Source organism: Cornus florida, unplaced genomic scaffold, assembly GCF_030987335.1.
Source record: "Cornus florida cultivar Cherokee Brave unplaced genomic scaffold, ASM3098733v1 CherokeeBrave_3.0.0_Hap2_Chr03, whole genome shotgun sequence".
NCBI classification, from domain to species: Eukaryota; Viridiplantae; Streptophyta; class Magnoliopsida; order Cornales; family Cornaceae; genus Cornus; species Cornus florida.
Window position 1 is genome coordinate 9,932,775 of NW_026775573.1, and position 26,118 is coordinate 9,958,892.

A 26,118-nucleotide genomic window follows, 5' to 3' on the forward strand; every position below is an offset into this window, starting at 1 on the left:
AAATGTGGAACTCGGGATGTTGATGTGAGTTTACAGTTTCCTAGAGTCACGTGACAATCAAGGGTGCACGTGGTCAGTAGAAGGGATTCTCTAGTGAATTGGATTTAATAAAGGATGGATATATATAAATATATATATGTATAGAGAGAGAGAGAGAGAGAGAGAGAGAGAGAGTTTTGCTCAGGGTGCCAAAGTGCATCTCCAGTTCTCTACTGGGAAAGAATAATCAAGTGGGCCTTTCCTTGGTTAAACTTACCCAGCAACTCTCTCACCATTAATATGTACAGTAGGTCTTTCCCTTAACCTATCGAACTGTGAAGAGTTGTTAAATTTTTAATTTAATAGTATTATAATAAAATGATATAATATGTTGGATTAATATTGTATTTTCAATATTAATGTATTGCATAATTTTTAAAAAGTTGTTGCATCAGTGTTGTATTTTGTGATACAAGTATGTTTGGTTGTATTACATCAATGCACAAAATAAATGCAGAGAATCCTCTAAATAGCATGAGTATACTTTTGTGTAATTTTACTCATATTCTCACCTATTGAAGTACTACGACAAAAAAATTATATTAAATAAAGTAATTGTGCTTGTCATGCATATATATTTTGAATAGTCCTTAATATGAAAGCTCATAAAATGTGTTATGCATAAATGTTTTGAATAATATGAAAAGCACATATAGTATTTCATAATACATCATTCAGACTCATACTGTGAATATAATAGTACGCAAAGAACAACTTTTGATAAGAACTAACTAATTGAATGTATCCTAAAGACGAGAATAGAAAATTACATAGTTAATGCACATATATATTTTTCACATATTTCGTATTATGTTAATAAAAAAAAAAGCAAAATAAAGATCTCCCTAACTTTCAAAATAAACTGTAAAGGTTCAAATTTTTAAAAAAGCAAAAATAATTTTTTTTTTTATTTTTATACCATTTCAATGACACAAAGGCCCAGCCACCGCGATACAGAGGCAAAAAAGTTAAATAAAAAAAAATATACAAATCTTGAAACAAAATAAGAAAAAATGACGAGCATGTTTCAGATTTGTAAAAAAACAAGAGTCAAAACTAAGCAACGGAACTACCAAGACAAAAACGCGGCAAAAATAAATTGTATATGTGTGAATGGTGGGTTTATTTTTAATAAAAAATAGAAATAACTTGTCCTACACATAAAAAAAAAAAAAAAAATCTAGTGAAATTCCTAAAAATTTAGCCATTAAGATTTTGACAAGTGGCACAACCTAACGGTGGATCCTCACTCTCCCTGCGTCGGCTCACCACCGTCTTTGCCTACCCAAGAGCAACGGTCATCTTAAAAGTTAAAACCAAAATAGCCCCAACCTAAACGCGCGCGTTTCCAAACCTAGCCATCTAGGGTTTATCAAATTGAGCAAAACGCAAACTGAAATCAGAAATCAAACCTCTCACTCACTATCTCTCCAACACACGAAATCAAACCTCTCACTCACTATCTCTCCAACACACGAAATCGAACCTCTCACCCATCGTCTCTCTAATACTCATAGCCCTAATTTCAATGCCAGTGTGAGAAACACATAAACCCAAGTTCCAGTTAGAGCGACAAATGACGAAGGTGTACGGAACTGGAGCCTACGACTTCAAGCGCCACCGAGTCGCTGAGTACCCAGTCGACTCACTTGTCGAACAACCGGTTCCCGAGTCGAAATCCGGTTCCAATTTGCCGAGCTCGATAACCCTAAGCGAGATTCAGCGCGACCAGCTGACGAAGATCGCGGCGGCGAATTGGTTGAAAGCGGGGGTCGATGCGGCGAAGAAGGCCTTTAGTCCGGAGCTGGTGAAGGAGATATACGAGACGGAGTTGTTGGTGAAAGAGGGGCAAAAGACGGTGCCGTTGCAGAGGGTGATGATTTTGGAAGTGAGTCACTACTTGGAGAACTACCTGTGGCCGAATTTTGATCCGGAGACCGCTACGTTCGAGCATGTGATGTCGATGGTACTCATGGTCAATGAGAAGGTTTGCAATTTGTTTATTTATTTTGAGATTTTATTTTTGTTGTTAAGTTAAGGTTAATGTCGAAAAGAAAGGAGAATAGATTTTCAGTATAACGAATTAGTTTGGTTTTAGAAAGAATAAAGGAAACTGGTTGTAATAGTTGCAGAGGAAGATCTCAAGATAATGTGAAAGAAGTAAGTCTTGCATTTTATGTGGAAATTGGAAAACTCATGTTAATCCAATGGTTTAAAATTTGACACTTCTCTAGTTCGGTAGCTGAGAAAATCAAGGAAGGAGGAACTAGCATATACACACACACATTTTGGTTTTTTAAAAGATGAGGAACTCACGTTATGCTACATTGCTGACCTTGGTAGATGGGATACTTGCTTAATCGGTTTCTAAATAATAAAATAAAAATATTAAAACTGATATCTGTTCTTTCCTTACTGCTTTTTAGTAACAAATGGAACTTAATATAAGCAAAAGACACAAGTATTGAACATGTTATGGTGCATAATCTAAAAGAGATCATACCTTGTCATAACTGAAGATACAAACTTCATCTGAAATCAATGCTCATTAAAATGTTCTTCAACCCTTTGCTTTATGTACAAAACTGGCTTCCTTTCACATAAGTAGTGATATTTTGAACGGTGGCAAATTTAATCATTGTGGGAGTTGTTGGTTGCATGACAATTATATATTGTTATTATCTTTTCTAAATTAGGAGTTAATACAATATTCTGAACCTCTATTAAGTAAGTTGCTTCCACTCTTTAAGTCCTTTACTTGCCATGAAATCCAAAAAAAATAAATTTTGTCTTGCAATTTTTGCTGTTTAGTCCAACAAACAAAGATTTTGTGGAGACTTGTATCGGTCAAATTTTCACATCTCCATGGCAATTTAAACTTTTATTTTATATTTTATTTTTGATAAGTAAGGTTGTATTAAATAGGCCTTAAAAAGGGGAAATTTAAAGGTTTATTTTATCCGAACGTCATATTATGAAGATTTAATGTGATTCCAAGGAATTAGGAACTTATAGTTTATGAATTTGATCCCTACAGTTTCGAGAGAATGTGGCAGCTTGGATGTGTTTCTATGACAAGAAAGATATGTTCAAGGCATTTATTGAAAAGATTCTTCGTCTAAAAGAGGTATTTTATTGATTTTGTTTCAGTAGTATAATGATTTCCATGTGATTGAAATAGTTGCATATTAGTTTTTAGTAGAAATTTTCACATGGCATTACATTTATGAACTTGCTTAAATTTCTAGTTAGCTACTAGAAGAAAAATTAAGAGCTTGTTTGGCGTTGCTGTTGTAATGAAAAAACCACTTTTATTAGTAGAGTTGCCATAAACTTAATGCCAACATACTTTTCATAATTAAAGTACTTTTTAGTTTGTTTGGTAACAATATTGTGTAACACACTGTTGTTCTAATTTTACAATAATGCCCTTTATTGGAGTCTTTTTTAGCCTTTCCATTTCTTCCCCCCGGGGGGGAGGGGCAAATTTGTTACATGGACTTGAGTACATGTAGCTATGAGTGTCAGTTTCATGAAATCTCCAAACCTCCACACATAATGTTTGAATTTTTTGTTAGATATTTTTAATTTATATCCTAGATTAAATAATGTTTGAATTTTTTAAACGCAGTAATACAACTCAAGTAACACAATAGAAGAGTTTTATGTGCAATTATATAACAATCTTTAATTATTCTATAAAAATAATCTTCTTTTTCTCCCCTTATCTTTATCTTTCATCTTCAACTTATTTATCAAATCCATTTGCATGCTTTTGATGGTCTCCACCTTTTTTTTGGGCAATGTTATGGGTATTTGCAAAGAATTATAGTTATTATTATTTTTTCCCCTTTGTTATTGTAATGATTTGTGAATGTGTATATCACCATGAAGCATGGATATGGGCATGGGATACGGATATGTCACAATATGGATTTGACGATACGGCAAATTCTAAAAAAATAGGATACGGGTATGCAAGAATACAACAATATATATATATATATATATATCTACAAAAACATAAATATGTATAAAAATCAATATATGTGTATCCCTGGATAAATTTAAATAATAACTGTTTATGTGATATATATTGTTATTAGCATTTCTTTATTAATATTATGATTAGTCAATAAAATTAGATTTGAAAGTTATATTGCATGGATAAATTTTATACTAAATAATGATATAATACTTATTTTTTGAATAATTTTGAACTTTTCTTAAACAATCATACTATGATATTATCGTTGAAAAAGTTACATTTTAATGTTAAAAAATTGTTAAATAGCTGTTCTGAAATATTAGAGAAGTATCAACTATGCGGTTGAAGTATCTGCAAAATATCGATTTGTGTTAAAAATTAATTAATTAATTAATTTTTTAAAATTATGGATATATTTAGGAAGTATCAGACACATATCCTTGAATATCCTAGGAGTATTGACACGGATACTATGCTGGCACGTCACTCTTGTAGAAGTATTCATACTTCTTAGGTATCATATTGTTTTTGTATTATATTGATAACTTTGGTAGCATGTCGTTGTGCTGCTGACTTATTGATCTATTTTATGTCAATCCGTTTTTGTTAAATTTGCAGGAACTCTATTTTTTTTTTGAACACTTAAGTGTGGTCCTAAGCTTCTTGTTATGCTGAATGAATTTGTGAAGACCTTATATAACTTGTGAACAGTTGAGGATATGTTAAACATAGTCCTGTTTATTTATGAGGTTTTCTGTTTTCCTCTAAAGGATTGCACTTATTTATCTCCCTTTGTTAAAAACTCTCTCATGCATTCATTTTTAAGAAGATTTTGTGGATCTGTAATTATGTAAATCCAATACTTGATACTAAATTTTTTAATTTTATTTTAGCAATTTAACTCTTTTATAAGCTTCTGCTATATTTTAATACACAAATACGCTTCAATCCAAAAATATCTTCCACTATTTGATTTCAACTACTGAAGATAAAATATGGTGTTTGTTGAATTTTATAGATTTACCAAAATTTGATTAAATTCCTGACAGTTTATAATGTGGGTGCAGGAAAGAAGCTTAAGTATTGCAGAGAAGACCAGTTACCTGCTTTTCATGATAAATGCTTTCCAGGTACACTGGTTTTGTAAAATATAGTAGTGTTGTATGTAGCCAACCGTGAGTCATTTGTTCTTTTTATGATTGGTTACCAATAGCAATTAAATAATCAGCCTACATTTTACAATATACACATTAATGCCCTGATCATTTGCCAAACTTATGATGCTAGATTGACTTTTCAGCGAAATTGTGATTGTTTGTATATATTACATTTCTTGAACATTGAACTAGTGATGTTAGATTTTTTTTTTTTTTGATAATTAACTAGTGATGTTAGATTATTATTTTTTGATAATTAACTAGCGATGTTAGATTATATATGTATGTGTATATATAAATAAGGGATACTGAACAATAATATGCTATTTCTAATATATAAAAAAACTTTTATGTTTGGTTTTGTTGAATAGTTCCCAGAGCAGTTCTATCTTCATTGCTTGTTTTTTTGGACTCCATTGCTAAAAATTATTAAATCTTCTACACATTTGACTGTTTGAGCGATTCCTCCCTCCTCCTCTGTCTTTTACATGTTTTAAATACCTTGCTCAAGGCCATTGCTTGGTGCAATTATATAAGCTCGTTCGGGAGAATGTGGTTTCAGTGTAAAGTTGGAGTGTAGGTTTGTCCCCAATCTACCATTCCTGAAAACCATTTTGTTCCCTAATCATCCTGGCAATCTGATTTGGTAGAACAACATTAGGTAATAATCATGTATTTTTTTCTTTCTTTTAAAGACCTTTCTGTATTCATGATAACCCTCACTGCAGCTGGTATAAACACCACGAGTAAGCATTACTCTGTAAAGATAATGAATTGATTTCTGGAACTGTACCTTGCAAGTATGAGCTGCATAAAGGACATGACCCAAGTACTCGTAGGGATAACCAACTTCAACACTGAAATTCATTGCGACAATATATATGGGAATGTGAAAAACTGGACTGGTAAATTATTAGCCACAAGTACAAGTTGCAAAAAAGGTTTAATCTAAGGCTCTTTGATACGAGGATTCTTCGCTCCTTCCTTTCCCATAGACTTCCTCTGAACACAACATCCTTATGCACCCATTTCACATGTTAGGCGTAGCTGGTGTATTCAGTGGCTCCCTATTCAGTGCTATGCATGGTTCCTTGGTAACTTCTAGTTTGATCAGGGAAACCACAGAAAACGAATCTGCTAATGAAGGTTACAGATTCGGTCAAGAGGAAGAAACTTATAATATCATAGCTGCTCATGGTTATTTTGGCCGTTTGATCTTCCAATATGCTAGTTCCAACTCGTGAACTTAGCTGATACAAAGCTATATGATAGCACCCAAATTTTCCGATTCGGCGGTTCGATCTATGATTTATCATTCATGTTCGTTGATAAGATCCTTCCATTTAGCAGCACCTTAGGATGGCATAGCCTTAAAGTAAGTTAAGGGCGAGGTTCAAATGAGGAAAGGCTTACGGTGGATACCTAGGCACCCAAAGACCAGGAAGGGCGTAGTAAGCGTCAAAATGCTTCGGGGAGTTGAAAATAAGCATAGATCCGGAGATTCCCGAATAGGTCAACCTTTCGAACTGCTGCTGAATCACACATCTAACTTCAGGAATGCATTCCCCCAATCCCTCCTTCCCTCCTTGAGCACCCTCCTGGCTTCTTGCCATGACGGCAGCTGAAACAGGAGCAGCAATTCTGGCAAAGGGGGCACTCTGACGCCTCCTGACACCTTCCACACCCTCACTAGCCATTGGGTAATGTGTGCCGGAATCCCCACTTCTCTGTCGAACTTCCGTATTAGGAAACTCTGCGAAAACTTCTTCCGTTTTCTTGCTCTCCTCTCATCCAACCTGGGATAAAGTCCTCTCTCCACTGGTAACCTCGTGGTGTCGCTTTCAATCAGGAGTTGTGGCAGTCGTGCCACCCCAGGAATGACCTGGATGCATTCACCTCTCTACCATATACATTTTCAAAACTCGGCCTTGCACTCCTCCCTTCTACAACCATCCACATCATCTAACGCCTCCACCCCCTCCTTTATGATCCAACTCTGAGATCTCCACTTCTGGTCCTCCGAAAAAGTCTCTAAAAGAAATGTTTATGGTGGATATGGAAGCAGATTAAAAAAAAAAAAATTCAAGTTTTTATTTTCGAAATAGAATGGAAACAAAACTAGATTCTTACCTCGACAGAAAATTAATAATTTTCAAGATAAGTAACCAACTACTCGATTTGTGAGTAGTTGGTTTACATAATCGACATGCCTGATGATAATGAAACGGTCCCTAAAACCTTGCAAGGATATGTTACTGGTTGCACATGCGATGGCTGGAGTATCATAATGGAATTTGTGTGTGCTCGTACTTGGTGTCTAAAGAAGTTGGAATGGCAAGGTACTTTCCTAGAAGCTTTGCTACCGAAATTGATTTAGGACAGTTGAAAGAGTTATTAGCTTTATGCGGCCTTCAAAAAAGTGATGGAGGTCTAGGATATGCAAAAGGTGTGGGAAAGGAGTAATGAGTTGGTTGGTTTAATTAAGCAAGGAAAAACGGAATGTTAAAGACTGCTTAGGGGCTATGGGAGTGTGTATGAACACTAACTAGGCTGACTTTGTAATCTTAGGGCTCTAGGGTTGAATGATTGAAAGGGAAAAGAAGCAAGTTTTCCAAACAGGTTCGTGAGGGTTAAATAATGAGTTTGGTGGTTTAATTAAGCAAGGAAAAAGGGAATGTTAAAGACTGCTTAGGGGCTACTGGAGTGTCTATGAACAGTAACTAGGCTAACTTTGTAATCTTAGGGCTCTAGGGTTGAATGATTGAAAGGGAAAAGAAATAAGTTTTCCAAATAGGTTCGTGAGGGTTAAATAATGGTTAAAACAAATCTGTTTGTGGGATTTTAAATGGTTTTTAAGCCTCAAAAATGGTGCTGAAAATTGAGGGGAAAGGAAGAAGAAAAGTCGGAAGAAGAATCCATCCGTTCTGCCTAATTCACTTGTGATCACATATAGGGCTAGAGCTGTATCACTTAATGTCAAAATAGCTTCAATAGCTTCTAAAATTCCTTAAACCTGTTCGAGATTTAACTGAAAGAATTTTGTAGTTAATTACCCAATAGAAAAAAAAAATTTGTTATAAATAAACTTCTAGTTAAAGTTAATTCTTACTCTTTTAGGTCTTAGGATCTATATTTTTAAAAAACGGCGACTCTGACTTATAAAACAGATTGAACCTATAACTTGATCCAAAATATTGCTAATAAAATGATCAGTATCTCAACTCAGTCCATGTCCGAGTGGGCCTTGCTTTTAAAATTGAACCAATTTTCAATATTTTTCTCTTTTTGAAATCTGTTTGCTTGAGCTTCTTATGGAATGCAACATCATGTTGCTTGTACATACAGCTTGTACTGATGGTTTAAAAGACACTGTAAAAGCATGTAGCCATATGTTTGTACTCTATTCATTGGCAAAAGAAGACAAAATTTTAGTGTCATTGTCCATCATTGTTTACATAATAATTCTTGGCATCATCTACTTTCATTTTCCTTTCAATGATCAACATTTCAGCATGATATCTTATTGTTTGGCCAAACAATTTTATTTGATAGAGCTTGGAAGATGAGATAGTTAGCGAAACTGTTATGAGATTAGCAAGTCTGCAGTGCTGGCATAGTCTATCTTATGGTCGTTTTCAGGTAAACTTTATGTGCTATATTTTAGTTCTTTTTTAGGAGGTTTTTTTTCCTCCACCTCTTTATAATTTGGTTTCCGGTTTGCTTCCTTTACCTGTAGATGGAGCTTTGTCTTAATCCAGATCTGATCAGGAAATGGAAAAGGGTGACAAAGAAAGAGGCCAAGGCAATGAAACGGGGAGAGTCTTTCGATCCCTCAACCATGCTTGAAGTAAAGTTCTTGAGAAATCTCATTGAGGAGTTTCTGGAGGTGCTGTTTTACTAAGTTAAAGTACCAGCTATTCTGATATATAATCTTGAGTACCAAGGAAATTATGGTATTTATTTTTTATGTTATTTTCTAATCCAGGTTCTTGATTCCAAGATTTTTCCTCACGATGAGGATGATGAAGGAGCTGGTGTAAATGGTTTTGAACAAGTTGATGATGCTTGCATCTTGTACTGTGAGAGGTTTATGGAGTTTCTTATTGATCTGCTGAGCCAACTGCCAACGAGAAGGTATCATCCCATCCTACAATTAATTTGTTTTCCATTAGTTAAGTTTTACTGATTGGATATAAGCTTTCTTTTTCAGAACATTATTTATCTGTGATTTTATTTAATTTTCTGTAATATGATCTAGTTAATTTGGTAGAATATATTCAAAATTTATAGTTCTTTTAATTAAAAATCAGGCTATTATCAGTCATGTTATCAAATTTCATACCAGGGAAGGTTCTGGAGGGGTCCAAAAAAAAAAAATGTTTCTTGAGCAAGTTGCAGAAATGTGAAGTTTTGAGAGTTACACATGAAATGTGGAGAAGGACTTGTTCTTTGTGAGCACTGGGGACCACCGGGATGCGGAAGAATTTGTGCAAATGTACCATTTAGATCTGTGATGCTTCTGCTGTATTTGTCTTGTAATACTTGTTTCTGGTGAAATGTCAGAGTTGATTTGTGTCTCTGTTTGTAACTAATGATATTAGGTCCTGGAAGAATTTCTCAAGAAAAAGTAATTTCATTAATGGTCCATTTGACTCAGTTGAATTTCATCAGCTCCTTTGTAAGGTCTTAGAAAGTTGTCTACCTTGAACTTGTATCATTGTCTCATCCAGGGTGATTCTGATGTGGTGCTAGGATGCGTTATATCTCGAACTCGTGGCCCTTGGCAGTGTAGTCATCTTTGAGAGAGATTTTGGATTTGACTTATTCTCTTACCTCTTTAATAAGTTCGGCAGCTGTTTTTGTAGTTTTGAATTTGTGTATCCTATGGGTTTTTCTAGTTCCAGTGTTTTGTTGGTGGGCCTTCTCCTTTTCATTTTTGTAATGATGCTCATCCTTCTTTCTTGTGTTTTTTCCTTCATCAATAATTTTGTTCCTTGTTTCTTATCAAGGGGGTAAAAAGTAGAAGAAAGATTTATCACCCTTAAGTCTTATAGTGTTGCTCTAGACTTGAAATCACTTGGGGAATGATTGTGCCTTCTGTTGAAACAGAAGGAACACGTGGATCACAAATTTTAGGTGTTTTATGCAGTACTGTCGGCAGGCATTATTTTATTTTATTTTTATAAGTATCATTAGAAAACACACGCTCAAACGGGGAATGCATCCTGCAAAAGGCTACACAAGGGCCAAATAGCATTTTTGCCAAATGTCAATTATATGCATTTTGAACTCATTAAAATTGGACATTCTTTTAATTGGTTATCTCATGCTGTGTTTTTACTTTGGGTGGGGCTGTCACAGATTTGTAAGGCCTCTTGTTGCTGATGTAGCTGTTATTTCTAAGTGCCATTTAAGTGCTCTTTATATCCATGAGAAGGGGAAACTGTTCGCCCAACTGGTTGACTTGCTACAGTTCTATGAAGGTTTTGAGATTAATGAAAATTTTGGGAGGCAATTGACTGATGATGAGGTGCTCCAATCTCATTATGACCGCCTCCAGTCCTTCCAGCTACTTGCGTTTAAGAAGATTCCAAAGGTATGCTTATAAGTGGTCTTATTTTTCAGATAGTTTCAAAATACTGCTTCTCTTATTAAAAAACTTACTCATTATTGTTGAGGTAATTTTGTACGAAATTAATATCCTAACTTTTCCCTCCTTTTTGTTTTATGGTTCGGATAGTTGCGAGAACTTGCATTGGCTAATGTTGGTGCAATTCACAAGCGCACTGATCTCTCAAAGAAACTGTCTGTACTTTCCCTCGAAGAGTTGAGGGATTTGGTCTGCTGTAAGGTTTGTAAAATGGCTGTTTGGTTTCTTTTCAGGATTTACTACATTTGAAGTGAAAATTTTCTATATTACTCTGTCAATTTATTCAATTATTATTTTGCACCACAATCTTTCCTCCCCCCTCAATAGATAAGAATATACACCCATTAAGCTTTAATTGCATACTCATATATTGTTAGAGCCCTGACTGTTGGACAGTTTTTAAAGGCAAAGATACTTTATTCCTAAAAATAATAAGTTGTACTACTTTTTCGAGATTTAACTCAATGTCAAAAGTAGTCACGGACAGTTATCCCCATTATTAAAAAAAAGACGGGGTTTTGCCTGTGGTTATGTTTGCCTAAATATATGAGATTTCTATGAGCAATTGGTTTTTGTACTTCTTAAATTTTGTAACTGGTGCATGGGATCTGGGTTGCATATGTTGTTTTCTAAAACGTTATTACTGATGTGCAGAGGTTGTTGGCTGCCAGAATACTGGACCACTCTTCTGTGCCTTATCGGGACTGCAATGTCTTCTTCTTTTTCTTTTTCTTTATATATATATATATATATATATTTTTTTTTTTTGTTTGTTTGTGATATGGACCTTAATAATAGTTGGGGAATCTTAAAGGCTGTTTATTAATGATTGGTATAGTTACTACTATAAAAATATTAACCTTATTTTATTTATTTTTATAATTCATTGGAGTTTATATGAATTCACCATTAGGACCTTGTTGGTTGGTTCTTCAATAAAGCGCATGTATTAACATAATGGGATCTTTTGTTAATATGATGCATTGTTGTCTTTTATGTGAAATGTTAGGCTATTTCTTCTTAATGCATTGTTCCATAACTTGTCTCTGTATCTTAATGCTCTCTGTATGTGTTTGTGGGTGTTTAGAATATTTTCTTTGAGTACAATACGATTGATCCTTTTTCGGCTGACACTTCTTTGTCTCTTCCTCCAGCTCAAGCTGGCACCGAAGAACGATCCATGGTCAGAAAGAGTTGATTTTCTTGTTGAAGTGATGGTTTCCTTTTTTCAGAAACAACAGTCTCAGAAGGAAGCCATAAATGCTCTTCCACTTTACCCAAATGAGCAGATTATGTGGGATGAAAGCCTTGTTCCAAGCATCAACTATTCTGGGGAAGGATGTTTGGCGCTCCCGAAACTTAATTTACAATTTCTAACACTTCATGATTATCTTCTTAGAAATTTCAACCTCTTCCGTCTTGAATCGACATATGAAATTCGCGAGGATATCCGGGAAGCTGTGCCTCACCTTCTTGCTTGCGTTAATAATGAGGGAGAAACTGCTTTTCGTGGTTGGTCAAGAATGGCTGTGCCAATTAAGGAATTTAAAATTACAGAAGTAAAGCAACCAAACATTGGAGAAGTCAAACCGTCATCTGTCACAGCTGAAGCTACTTTCAGTATTTCCAGTTATAAAGCACAAATAAGATCAGAATGGAATGCTCTGAAAGAGCACGATGTTTTGTTTTTACTTTCTATTCGTCCTTCCTTTGAGCCTCTAAGTGCAGAGGAAGCCACAAAAGCAACTGTACCCCAAAATCTTGGTCTTCAATATGTACGTGGATGTGAAGTTATTGAGATGCGTGATGAAGAGGGAACTCTAATGAATGACTTTACGGGTAGAATCAAACGAGATGAGTGGAAGCCTCCAAAAGGTGATCTGAGAACCGTGACTGTTGCTCTAGATACTGCACAATATCATATGGATGTCAGTGATATTGCAGAGAAAGGTGCTGATGATGTCTATCGCACATTTAATATATTAATGAGGAGGAAACCTAAGGAAAACAATTTCAAAGCAATTTTAGAATCCATAAGAGATTTAATGAATGAAACTTGTATTGTTCCTGATTGGCTGCATGACATATTTTTGGGCTATGGGAATCCTTCTGCTGCACAATGGACTAACATGCCTGATCTTCTGGAGACGGTAGATTTTAAAGATACCTTTCTTGATGCTGATCATGTCAGAGAGAGCTTTTCAGATTATCAGGTTGGTTGTCTCTTCTCCTCATGATATGAAATTTTTGGTGGTTAGGTTTATATATCACAGCCAGTGCATTGTGAATACTACATGGATTAATCCTTTTCTCTTTGTTTTTTAGGTTAGCTTTATTAATTCAGATGGCACAGAAAACTTGCAGCCGAGGCCACCTTTTCAAATTAAGCTTCCCAGGAATCTGAAAGGCAACACTCATGCTCTTCCTGGGAATAAGAAGTCTACCTTAGCTTCAATGGATAACGACAGTACTATGGGTGCCAGTTCTGATAAAGAACTTATTGTTGAGGCCTATATCCCTCCTGACCCAGGTCCATATCCCCAGGATCAACCAAAACAGAACTCAGTTAGATTTACTCCCACACAGGTGCCAAGCAACTCTTTATTCATTATTAATATTGCAGAAGTTAGTAAAAGGTTTTATTTTCTTTGCCATCATTTATTACATCTGGAGTCATTTCATACACAATTTATTTTCCTCACTTTTCATAGACGGTCAAGTTTCAGTTTTAGGGCCCTTATTCCAACTATATGGGATCTAAGAATAATTTGACATTAAATTGTATAGTTCCATCTTATATATATATATTCTAGTATGAGCCTATGTAAATCAAAATTGAATTCATGGAATATAAATTTAGAAAAAGTAGGAATACAAGGAGGGATGTTGTGAAAATTAAGGGTCATGATGTACCCGAACAATTAGTAGATTCGCTGCATTTTCTCTGTTATTCATGAGGGGGGTGATACTGTAGTTGATGTTACTCAGAAAATTGAACTAGGATTAGTTAAGTAGATAAATGCTAGTATAGCACTTATGCGATCAAAGTGTACCCCTGAAACTTGAAGTCCTATAACATTTTCTATCCTTTATGGGATAGAATTTTGGCTGGGTAAGAAACACTATTCATAAAATTATTAAATAAAATGAGTATGTTGTGATAAATGTGTGATATGATAAGAAATAATAAAATTAGGGACAGATGCATTCGTGAGACAGTGGAAGTGGCATCCAGTAAAAATGAAATTGATTTGGATGTTCTTGTCATGTGTGCTAGGACCAATAAACGTACCGACAAGTGAGAAAGAGTGACATGGTCATCTTCCTCACGTTGCACATCGAGAACAGGGAAGGAAATTCCCAAAATTAACGTGGATTGTGATATTAAAAAAAAATTTTATGCCTTCCGGCAGTATAATAGCAAAATATAGTTCATGTACTCGCATAAAATACTTGTGACAAGTTCTTTGTGAGTTGAATAGCCTAATGCTTTCACCAAGTTGTGTTCCCTTCCAGCACTTGTAGTAGCCATTTTGTCACGTGCTGTACTTAATTGTCAAAAATAAAGTAGTAACCTTTTTAGTCAATTCCGCACTAAATTGTCAAAATTACAAGAGAATTGTGTAATTGAAGGGAAATATGTGAAAATAGTTGCATATAATCTTTTTGGGACTAAGTTTGCATTGACGCTATTTCTTTAGAAGTCTGTCTTATTTGTGTAGCACGGGAAGTGCTGTAGCAAAATATATCAGTCTCATCACCTTATTTGTAACAATATTGTTTCAATCCCGTATATGCTGTCTCTTGAAGTATCCTACAAGTATTGGGTGCATGTTTGAAACTGAAAAAATATGTTTCGTACATTTAGTGTTTCGAGTATTTTACAAGTATACTACACAGGCGTGGCTTCTTTATATTCATGCTTCATAGCTGGTTGTTTATCTTAATTTCAACGTTCTGAATAATGAACTACTAGATTTATGCAACCAGAAAGTTGTACATTGGTATATTTTGTGCTCAAATGAGTAATATATGAATGGGAATGCAGTACTGGATTCTGGAGATGAATATGTTTGAATACTCTAATAGTTTTATTACCTTGCCATAGTTGAGGTAATCAAATCCACTAGATTCAGAACTTCCAAAAAAATTCAGAAGTAAAAAAATGGGAGTCTTGGTTGGTATTGTACATTTGTTCTTGTCTAGTAAACTGGAATAAATCCATCAACAGCAGCTAATGCGATGGATTTTCTTATTGAACTAGGGGGAACTGATCTTTGTGCAGCTGGATTGTTTTTTCCTGTGGTTTTTGGAGGATTATAGGATCATACTTCATTAGGTATATACTTTAATATTAGCTTATCCCTTTCGCAAAAATGGGAATTAAAAGTTAATGTGCTATTGAGATACTGAAACCTGTTAAAACTCGTGTTCTAAACTTGGCAATAAGTTAAATTACAGTCCAAATTATAAAGAATAAAATAATTTGAGTGACATTTCAATTTCATGGAACAATTCATTTCACCTTTATGATGACCTACGCCTTAGAATTCAATTCCTCTTCTAGAAGCTACTTTACATTCTGATATCATGCATGGATGATAATGATATGGTGCACAGTTTGTACGCTTTGAAGATGCTTCCAATACTGTGACAGCATTGTTCCAGATTAGTGGTTAAAATTGGATTGCTATTGCATGTACCATTTTACCAGGCCCAATCAGAAGTTTTTCTGGCACTGTTACTTATATCTGTACTTAATTTGATCTGGAATTTTCACTTTTCTATTTTTTTTTTCAAAAGGTTTTTTCACTTTTCTGATACTCGTCCAATTGGAAGTATAATTTTAATCCATTTCATTTCTATTTTTGATAATTTTTTTTTTTTTTTTTACCATAGTTCATTTTCATTTTTCTAATACTTATATCTGTAATTAAATTGGAGCCTTTTGTTAGAATTTAGTTCAATATCTGTGATACCCCCTAATTTCGGAACACGGGTTGATCAAGTCCGCGCACAAAATCAGGGGATATCAAACCAATTAAAGTATTTAAACAAGCACGGATTACAAAATGAAATAAAGAATAAAATAAAACGCTGAAGAAATCCAATTAATAGGAAATCCATTAATAACTTCCAAATGGTTACAACTCGGGAATCCCGTAACTCAAGGACCCCTTAACCAAAAGTTACTATTTAGAATTTCAACCAATTAAGTACTAATATCAACTGAAACAAAACTAATATCCTACTTTTAAGTAAATAGAAGGAATGGATAAGTCCTCCAGCTGCGGATCCTCAACCTTGAGACTTGACCTTTTACAACCTGAAAAATAAATCGCGGGTTAAACCCTACGAGCAAGTTCTCTCTACCAAGCCTCTGAAAACCAATAAACAGATCATCTTTACCAAAACCATCCCTAATTAAGCTTTAACTTTAATATACGATGCTACAAATATATATAAATACTTATATATATAGTGCAAGAATCCTACCAGTTAATAGGGCATTAAATTGTCAAAACCACTCACCAATAATTAATTATTAGTCATACCTAGACCAAGCCCCCCCTTTTATAATTTTCTCATAAAGTAAACCCCACTTACCTTAACTCCATCCTAAACAGTAATTTAGTCATCTACACATATAGCAATTTAAATATGCACCGGCAAATCAACCATACCATTTATAAATATATTTATTTATATACTAGCAATTCAACCATGCTTCCTTCAATATATTTACTTTTACAATTAATTAGCAATTCAACCATGCTTCCCATATATGAAATTTATTCATAACCAATAAGGCAGTATATCAAAGCCTTTAGCAACTCATCCATGCCTACAATTCAACCATGTATTAATTTTAAACTTAACTCTAGGTATAATTATACATAGACTTCACATGCATATAATAAGCATGTCCTTAATTTAATAACCGTGTATCTATTACGATTTTAAATCAACCATACCATACACGAATCAAGTCATACCAAACAAGATTTATAATATTTAATAATCTTAAATAATATATATATACACATATATTTTGTAATATATATATATGTGTGTATCATACATTCCATACCAATCGTTGACTATTTAAAATCATATCTACATATATATACACATATATACACCTCCTTTCATTGCAAAAATATTTAATTAATTATATTTATACCACTAAATGCTACTAGGTATCTTAGTAACACTCTGAGGCTCTCAAAATATCAAGAACACATCCTCTAATGATTAATTTTAACCCTAACAAGCTTAAGATAAATACTGGAACTTCACCGGAGTCTCAAGCAACTTTCCAGGACCTCACACGCATCCCCACGCGCCTTCACGCGCCGCCACATAGCCCTAGACTACTCCCACGCGCCTCCACGCGCTTCCCCTTACCGGCAGGCGCGTCCACGCGCCCTCACGCGCCTGAGCCACTCTCGGCGCGTGTTGGCAGCTCCTAATTGGTTGTTGTTTGGTGCTCTTGGTAAGCCGCGATGCACTGGATCCTCTCCCTTAATCAACTACATCTAACCATTGATGCTGCATGTGTATCAACTTACAATGGACCGCATCACACCAGACCAATCCAACTAAATAAAATTAATCCTATGGCCTAGATCAACGAGTGCACCCTTTTCCTACGTACGCGACCACACTGGATAAAAATCCTATTGATGCGCAAATACTAGCCGCCTCCAGTGTGTTTGTTAAACAATTTAACATATATATATATATATATATATATATATATATATAACAATTTCTAAATTAACATTAAAAATATAAATTAATTTCAGAAATTGTTCAGAAAATCTCAGAAAAATCCCAAAAGCTCTATTTATTATTTTGGGCATAAATGAACATATACAATTAAATTAAAATCCATTTAATTTAATTAATCGTGCTACACAAGGTTAACGCAAAATATAAAAATTTTAGAAAAATAAAATTTAATTAACCTAACCTCACCTACAAGATCTAAATTATCAGAGCAATGCATACATATATTCACATGTTTAATTCTATAATTTTGTAAAGAATAAATATGCTCCTCCAATCTGAATAATAATTTAATTTAATAAAATAAAATTATAATTTCGATAATCAAGGTGATAAGTTTATGAGTTCTAAGAGGAGAAGTAGAGAGGAACTCGCCTTTTCTTTTCCAAATCCGGTCTCCTCTTACGTTTTTTGATCCGGCCTCCTCTTCGTTAGCCCTTCTTCTTCTCTCTCTAATTCTCTTATTTTTCTAACGTGGAAAACTCCTAACCCTAGAGTCTTATGTGTCTATTTATATACATACAAAAACTAAATCCTTTTCCCATTAGGATTATCATATAAAATAAATAATATTTATCTTTTAAATAATATATATACATACATATATTTTACTATAAACATATATATATTACCTTCCATATATAACCATTAGTTAAATAAATTATATATACCTATATATATCAATATATAATTATATTGACATATATACCCCTCCACATGATTTAATAATGAATTAATATACACATGTAATTATATAGGTATAATTATGCAAAGATAATTATTAAATATCCTCACAACCACGGGCCTTTACCAATTAACCCAACAAGGCTTCCTTCAAGCCCAATACCACATCCGTTGGTCCAACTTCCTTTAATCCCAATACAAATAACTTAAATACCTAAAATAATGAAATTAAATTTAATAGCTACCAATAATTAACAATAAAGGTACACCAACATAAAATCACGCAAATCAAATAAACACTTCACTAACTAGCATTCCACAAATCAAACACCGTATAAATTTAACAAATAAAATTACAAAATATATAATTTAATTAAAACAATACAATTTACCTACGCACTTAATTAAATAAAACAAATCACAACTATCAAGCACCTAATTAAATAAAACCAATCACTTAAAAATAATAATAATAATATAATATAAATTAATTTAATTAAAAAATCCTTTTTACAATATCGGGGTATTACAATATCACCAGTTGACAATTTTTTTTCCTAGTTGGTACTCTCACACACATCCCTCCACTGAGGCTTGAATTCCTGACCTCCCTTTGGAAAGTAGGGGCTTGGTACCGCTGGGCAATGGCCCATTGGTGACATTTGTTAATCTTTATGCGTGGTTAATATAAAATTCTATTCTGCATGAAAATCAAATGTTACTAGTGCTATTTTGACCTGTGAAATTTGACTAAATACCTTTAAATTTTACCACAATACAGATTGGAGCAATCATCTCTGGTATTCAGCCAGGATTAACTATGGTTGTGGGTCCACCTGGCACAGGAAAGACTGATACAGCTGTGCAAGTGTTGAATGTACTTTATCATAATTGTCCTTCTCAGAGAACATTAATAATTACTCATTCAAATCAGGCTTTGAATGACCTTTTTGAGAAGATAATGGAGGTATGAGGTTTTGTTGGTTTGTTTGTTAGTGTTTTTTTTTATTTTTATTTTTATTTTTATTTTTATTTTTTTCAGGGGAAAACTCCAGCAATCATGTTATTTATTTGTTTATTTGTGGTGGCGTGCTTTGCAAGTTTATGGTATTTCTCACTGTGCAGAGGGATGTTCCTGCTCGATATCTTCTTCGGCTTGGCCAAGGGGAGCAAGAGCTAGCCACTGATCTCGACTTCAGCCGTCAGGGGCGAGTGAATGCAATGCTTGTTCGACGGTTAGAACTGCTTGGTGAAGTAGAGAGGCTTGCAAGATCTCTCCAACTTCCCGAGGATGTAGGTTATACTTGTGAAACTGCTGGGTACTTTTGGTTGCTTCATGTTTACTCGCGATGGGAGCAATTCATAGCTACTTGTGGTAAGAATCAAGATAAACCAACTTTTGTTCAGGACCGTTTTCCCTTTAAGGAGTTCTTTTCTAACACACCTCAGCCAGTTTTTACGGGCCAGTCCTTTGAGAAAGATATGCGAGCAGCCAAGGGCTGCTTTCGACATCTTAAAAATACATTCCAAGAGCTTGAAGAGTGTAGGGCATTTGAATTGCTCAAATCAACGGTCGATCGATCGAATTACTTAATGACCAAACAGGCAAAGATTGTTGCAATGACTTGCACCCATGCAGCTCTAAAAAGGAAGGATTTTCTTCAGGTAGGATTCAAGTATGACAACTTGTTGATGGAAGAAAGTGCTCAGATTTTGGAGATTGAAACTTTCATCCCAATGTTACTCCAGAGGCAGGAAGATGGCTATGCTCGGCTTAAACGCTGCATATTAATTGGTGATCATCACCAGTTGCCTCCTGTTGTGAAGAATATGGCTTTCCAGAAATACAGTCACATGGATCAGAGCCTATTCACAAGGTTTGTTCGCTTGGGAATTCCTTACATTGAGCTCAATGCCCAGGGTAGAGCCCGGCCAAGTATAGCCAGGCTTTACAATTGGAGGTACAGAGGTCTTGGAGACCTTCCATATGTAAAGGAAGGATCTATCTTCCATAGAGCAAATGCTGGATTCTCCTATGACTATCAGTTGGTGGACGTTCCTGATTACCATGGGAGAGGTGAGACTGCCCCGTCTCCTTATTTCTATCAAAATGAGGGGGAGGCTGAATATATTGTCAGTGTCTATATATACATGCGTTTATTGGGGTACCCTGCAAATAAGATATCCATCTTGACAACTTATAATGGACAAAAATTTCTGATCCGTGATGTTATTAGCAGAAGGTGCGTCCCATATGACTTCATTGGTCCACCAAACAAGGTAAGATATATTACTATCCTCTTTCCACGTTAAATTCTGCAATAGGTTGTAATGGCCACACTTTCAAATCTTCCCAAAAAGTTCTGTAAAAATTTCAGAAAGTCATTTGAATATGCCAAATGATGGTCGCGCATGTGGGATGTCCTTGATACGTTTTTGACCTTGTTAGATGATCATTTATAGGATTAAATATTAGGGAATGTCAAATAATGTATACCATCTTGGTCAGATGGCAAAATCCACTGATATCTTTGAAGGCGGCCAAAGATGAACTCTGGTGGGGTCCATCAGATGGTCCATAATTTTTTGTGCTATTAAGCAGGGCAGTAGAATGTGTAGTAGACCTGTCAATGGATTGGATTTTGAGTCCGAGTCCGATCCAATAACTTAGATATGGATTGAAGATTTAATCCGATAAGCCGTTAATGATATGAATCTGATAATCCGTTAGGCTTTAGCTAAACAAATTGGATATTGTTTATGGTTGATCCGATCCGAAATAATATTTTAACCCCCCCCCCCCCCCCCCCCCCCCCCCCCCCCCCCCCCGAGCTATTGGTATTTCTGCAACTAACCCCCCTGAACTACCCTAAATTATGCATTTTGTTGCAGATTACCCCATTCGTTCAGGCGCCGGTTGAATATGATCATTAAAAACAACATGTGCTATCATGTGATGCGTATTTTGATATTTCAAGACCAGTGTGCCCTTATTTACATGAAAGGACAATGCTGCCCTTCATTATTGTCGTTAGAACCAAACACGTCCTAAACACCACCTCTCCTAACTTCCAAAAAAAAACCAACTTCCCAAAATCCCTAGCCATAAATTGACTGAACTGAAAAAATTTTGTTAAGCGTTTTGTATTCGTCTTTTTCTCTCTCTGTGTGCTCGTCTTGGTGATCTTCCCATTATCAAAGAAGTGAAAAGGATTTGTGATCTTCATGATAGCAAGGTGGAGGTGAGATGAATCCAATGATACCGGCCAAATTGAAATCGGCGACCAGCAAGTTGGTGAGACCACCGCGAATCTGATTCGCAAATCTGCTTCCCCTGAATCATAAATGAAAGGCAAAGAACAATTAAGCTTTCCTGTCCCAATTTGAGTCCATCAAAAACTCACCAGCCTTTAACATCTCTATGAAGGTGCGAACCCTTCACGCGACAATTGTTGGATTGTAAACAACATACATGAAAGAAACAATACAAAAAAACAATTCCCATCTTCTTCAGGCTTCACTCACACGAAAGAGCCATATATACACATTCATGTACTGAAATACAAAAAGCCCCAATTTTCAGTCTTCACTCACCATTCACACAATATATACACAAAAGCCACAACGACAATTATGTGTGTGTTATATGCACTAGTTGCGACGTGGTATTTGATTGACTGGGCCGTGAAGTCGGCTCCTTTGCAATGGAATTCTTGTTTTTCTGATCATGAATTCCGGTCTGATCAGCAGACCTCAACTCAGTACTGATATTAACGGCAGACACATCACGGAGAGCGGTTCCCAAGTAAATAGGTTTGAAAGTGTTTGTTTTCTAGTATTTTACCATGAAGCAAATCGTTTGTTTTATTGTATTTTACCATGAAAAAGCAGACTTTGTTAGACAGTCCAGACGAATGTGTTTGTTTGGTGTATCTGGTGATAAGATTGTATGTGCTGTCAAATTTTCATTGGTCCACAAGATTACACCTTTCCACATCATCTACGTCACTCAAACACCATCAAAACTACGTAGTTTAAATAAGGGTAATGGTGTCTTTTCATTTTTCCGACCAAGTCAGTTGCTAGAATGCCCTTAACTGCAACAAATTAATAGTTCTGGGGGGTTTGTTGTAGTTCAGGGGGGTTTGTTGCAAAAGGCCAATAGTTTAGGGTTTTTTTTGCATTTTACCCTATAGTATATAATCTAATTTTATGGTAAATAATATTTTTTATATTATCAAAAATTCTTATTATTATTTTCTCCTCTCCTTCTTTACTCTCTCTATTTTTTCTTATTCGCAAGTTTTTATTCATTAACAATGAGTAAAATATCTAATTCTCTTTTTGTATATTTTATTTATCTTTGTTTTTTTATTATTTTTATTCTCTGTTGAAATTTATTTCTTTTTACAAAAAAAAAAAAAATTACACACACACCCTTATCGGATCGGATCGGACCGGATTATTAACAAATCGGATATGGATTGATTCACAAAATATCCGTCGGATTATCGGATCGGATCGAGTATATCATTGTCCGAATCCGACACGTTTACAGGTCTAATGTGTAGGCTTCCTGATTTATGCATTCTTTCTAAATTTTGTTCTTTGTTACCATAATCATCTAAAAATTTCTTTTTTTGATGTGTGATTTGTAGGTTACCACAGTTGATAAGTTTCAAGGTCAGCAAAATGATTTTATTTTACTGTCTCTTGTGCGTACTCACTTTGTGGGCCATCTTCGTGATGTTAGAAGATTGATTGTTGCCATGTCTCGTGCTCGACTGGGGCTTTATGTTTTTTGTCGTCGTTCTCTGTTTGAACAATGCTATGAACTGCAGCCTACATTTCAACTCCTGCTACAGAGACCTGATCATCTTGCCCTAAATTTGAATGAGGTCACACCATTTACACATCGCCATGTCGAAGACATTGAACCAATTACACTTGTCAATGGCATTGAAGAGATGGCTAGCATTGTCAATTATAAAATAAATCTGGTGTATCAGGTATCCTGTCATCTCTCTTTTAGATATTGAAATTAGCTTTTCTCTAATTGCTATCGTTTTATGCTTTGTTGACGCTTGATTTCAATGGTACTAGGAGAACTCTTACTGTTCACCTGCAGTTAGGATTCAGCCGAGCTGAAATGTGTGGTTAGCTTAGACTGGGGCTCAGACAAGGCACTTGACTCTTTGTAGTCAATAGACCTTGGCGTCTGCCTTTGGTTCAGTACATCTGGAATATTGACCAAACAAGTAGGATGTAACACCCTTACACCCATGTTTGATGGCATTTGAGCCTTTCAGGATTTGTGAGTTAGACGCCATTTCATTTTGTGGATTATTTTTATTGATCAACGACTTAGTAAGCTAGTCATTATTTTTTTTTTACCTCCCTATTTCCCCCCCTCATTTCTCTTTCCATGCCGCCCTGTAATTACTCTCATCACTCTCTCCTAGAACCAAATTATCTTTTATGAGAAAAGGGTAGGTGAGATATACCATTGTTTCTCAGCCTTTTGAATTCCCTTTAGTGGCCTCAGACTTCTCATTCTCCTTCAATAAGTCACATCTTAGAGGCAGTGTTTGATTACATTTGTTTGCTTTAAAGTCATTTACCAATCAATGTACAGAGCTTAGAAATTTGCTTTAAATGTTTTTTTCCCAATCAAAGTTCATAGCTGTAGGTGCAAATTTTTACCCCCGAGCACTTAAAGAAATAAATTGAAATGGAGTGCACAGAATATTAGTAAAGTAAAAACAATTTCTGAACAGAAGAACAATGATGGGAATTCGATGCCTCTTCATTCTCATTCAGGCTCTATTTATAAGCTTTTCTCAGAGATTTACATGGAGCCGTTTCTTGGCTTTTATTCCCAAACGTGGGTAATTATGTCTACTGATCGTGCATACATCATTATGGCAAACGTTATGGAATTTGGGATTTGTCAAGACTGGGCCATCCACTCAGCTTTTATGTTAAGTGGAACTTTCTTCACTTTAATTGGGCTGAACTGGTACGTGCATATGGCTTCTTCTGTTGGGCCTCCAACTGATTGTGGGCTTGTAGTTATCTTAGTTTGGTCGTGGGCTGCTTTTCGCCACCACGTGGTGTGTTGTGACTGGTGGGGTTTTTTCCCTCCACAATAGTCTAAAAATCATTCTCCTTGACATTTGAGTGGCAGTGTTTTATTTTACATATGTGTGCTTTAGATGTATTTCCCAATCAAAGTACGTAGCTTACCAATTATTCACCTTTGCCTTTTCACATTTTAGTCTTCATCAAATTCTTTTAAGAAATTTCCTTCGATATTTGGATACCTTGGACGCTAGCCTTTTCATCTCTTTGAGATTTGTTATTATTTGGAGGGGCGGGGTGGTTTTGGTTGGGGGTTGACAATTTGTTGCATGTATCTTCCAAGTATTAGAAGGTTTTTGTTTTTTCTAATTATTTCCTGCCATTTTTTAATTATTACCGGGCAATGATGAGAGAGTTACTAGTTAGTGGGGGAAGGGGATTCAAACCTAGGAGTATAGGGTGGGGGACACTTAAGGCCTGGTCCTTCACCACTCAGGCAACACAGCCATACTTTAGTATTGGAAGATTTTTGTATTCTTGTTTTTTTAATGCCTTTAATAGTTGTGAGACTTATGTTCTGTAGAGGTTAGGGGATAAAGGACTTGGCTGTTTGTGTTACCTAACTAAATCATATTGGCCTTGTATATAGCTATACCTTTTCAAATTAGCAAATCTCAAGGCCAAGTCTGAGGCCTGACCCTTTTTGGAGGTTAAGGCTTTTTCACTGCCCATGCCTTGCTTTCTCCCATTCTGAGTTAGCTTTGATTACATAAATTACCGAATTATGAGGCATCTTCCTTTGCACAGGGAGTATCATGTAGTTTTGTTATCGAATTATTAATCAATTATATCTTGTGACATGAATAAAAATGCATCTATTTATCGGGTCCTATCCCTACGTGTCAATGTTTATTTAGTTGGTGGCAAATTAAAGTTTTGATGCATTTTATTCTTATTGTCAGGCACGATTGGTGGCCCATCATCAGTTTGATCAGTTTTCAGCTCATCCGGGACAAGAAGTTCCATCAACGGGGGAATCTCAGGAAAATGTTGATGGTGTCGCAAATGAGGACGTGTCAGCCGAACCTACTCAAATGGAAACTCTTGTAAATCAAAATGGAGATATGCCACTTGAGAGCCATCCAAATGGGGAAGCAAATGAGTCGGCCCTTGTGGATGACAAAAAGGGCATGGCACCTGAAGAAGACAAGATGGAAGAGTAGTCTGATTGGGACTGCTCATCTGGAGTTCTGTACAACTGAGAAACCCATAATGATGATCATTTGATGCCATTGAGGGAGCAATCAAGTTCAAGCCAAGCCCTTACTTGACCATAGCATTGTTGTCATCTGAGTTGACACAGTGAGGTTTGGGATCAAAAGGCATGAGAATTGATATTTTATGACCAAAAGCTTATAAGCCAATGGGGGGTTTATGTCGATCTCATTTCCTGCCATGAGTATTTTCTTGTGCTTGTTTTTAGATGATACATGGAAATATTGTAAAAAAGAAAAAGAAAATTGATTGTATGCAAAACTGGAGGTTCTTGACATTTTCAATTGGAGTGTATATCTTCATACGTTTATTTTTTATTTTTAGATAAAAGGGTAAAAAAAAATAAATAAATAAAACAATGCACGAGCCTCTTGCCATTGCAGGGGTCTCTCCATGTGGAGAGGGTTGTTTCCTCTTCCGTAACTTTCAGGTCACAATGGAACAACATTCTA

General features: G+C 35.3%; 1 protein-coding gene across 1 annotated transcript; it reads left to right on the top strand.

Annotated features, from left to right (window-relative positions):
- Window positions 1-1,338: 1,338 nt before the first annotated feature.
- Window positions 1,339-25,976, top strand: LOC132299398 (uncharacterized). The gene is made up of 14 exons (XM_059795963.1): window positions 1,339-2,026; window positions 3,077-3,166; window positions 5,095-5,157; window positions 8,737-8,823; window positions 8,921-9,070; window positions 9,170-9,318; window positions 10,546-10,780; window positions 10,925-11,035; window positions 11,989-13,047; window positions 13,160-13,420; window positions 19,092-19,277; window positions 19,436-20,590; window positions 22,969-23,319; window positions 25,354-25,976. The coding sequence occupies exons 1-14, from the start codon at window positions 1,616-1,618 to the stop codon at window positions 25,612-25,614; spliced, it is 4,569 nt and encodes a 1,522-aa protein (XP_059651946.1). The 5' UTR covers window positions 1,339-1,615; the 3' UTR covers window positions 25,615-25,976.
- Window positions 25,977-26,118: the final 142 nt, after the last annotated feature.

Excerpts from the sequence above, each read along its gene's own strand:
- LOC132299398 (XM_059795963.1), top strand. The coding sequence starts at position 1,616 with ATGACGAAGGTGTACGGAACTGGAGCCTACGACTTCAAGCGCCACCGA. Across the intron at positions 11,036-11,988 it reads GGGATTTGGTCTGCTGTAAG|CTCAAGCTGGCACCGAAGAA; the intron begins GTTTGTAAAATG and ends CTCTTCCTCCAG. Across the intron at positions 20,591-22,968 it reads TCATTGGTCCACCAAACAAG|GTTACCACAGTTGATAAGTT; the intron begins GTAAGATATATT and ends TGTGATTTGTAG.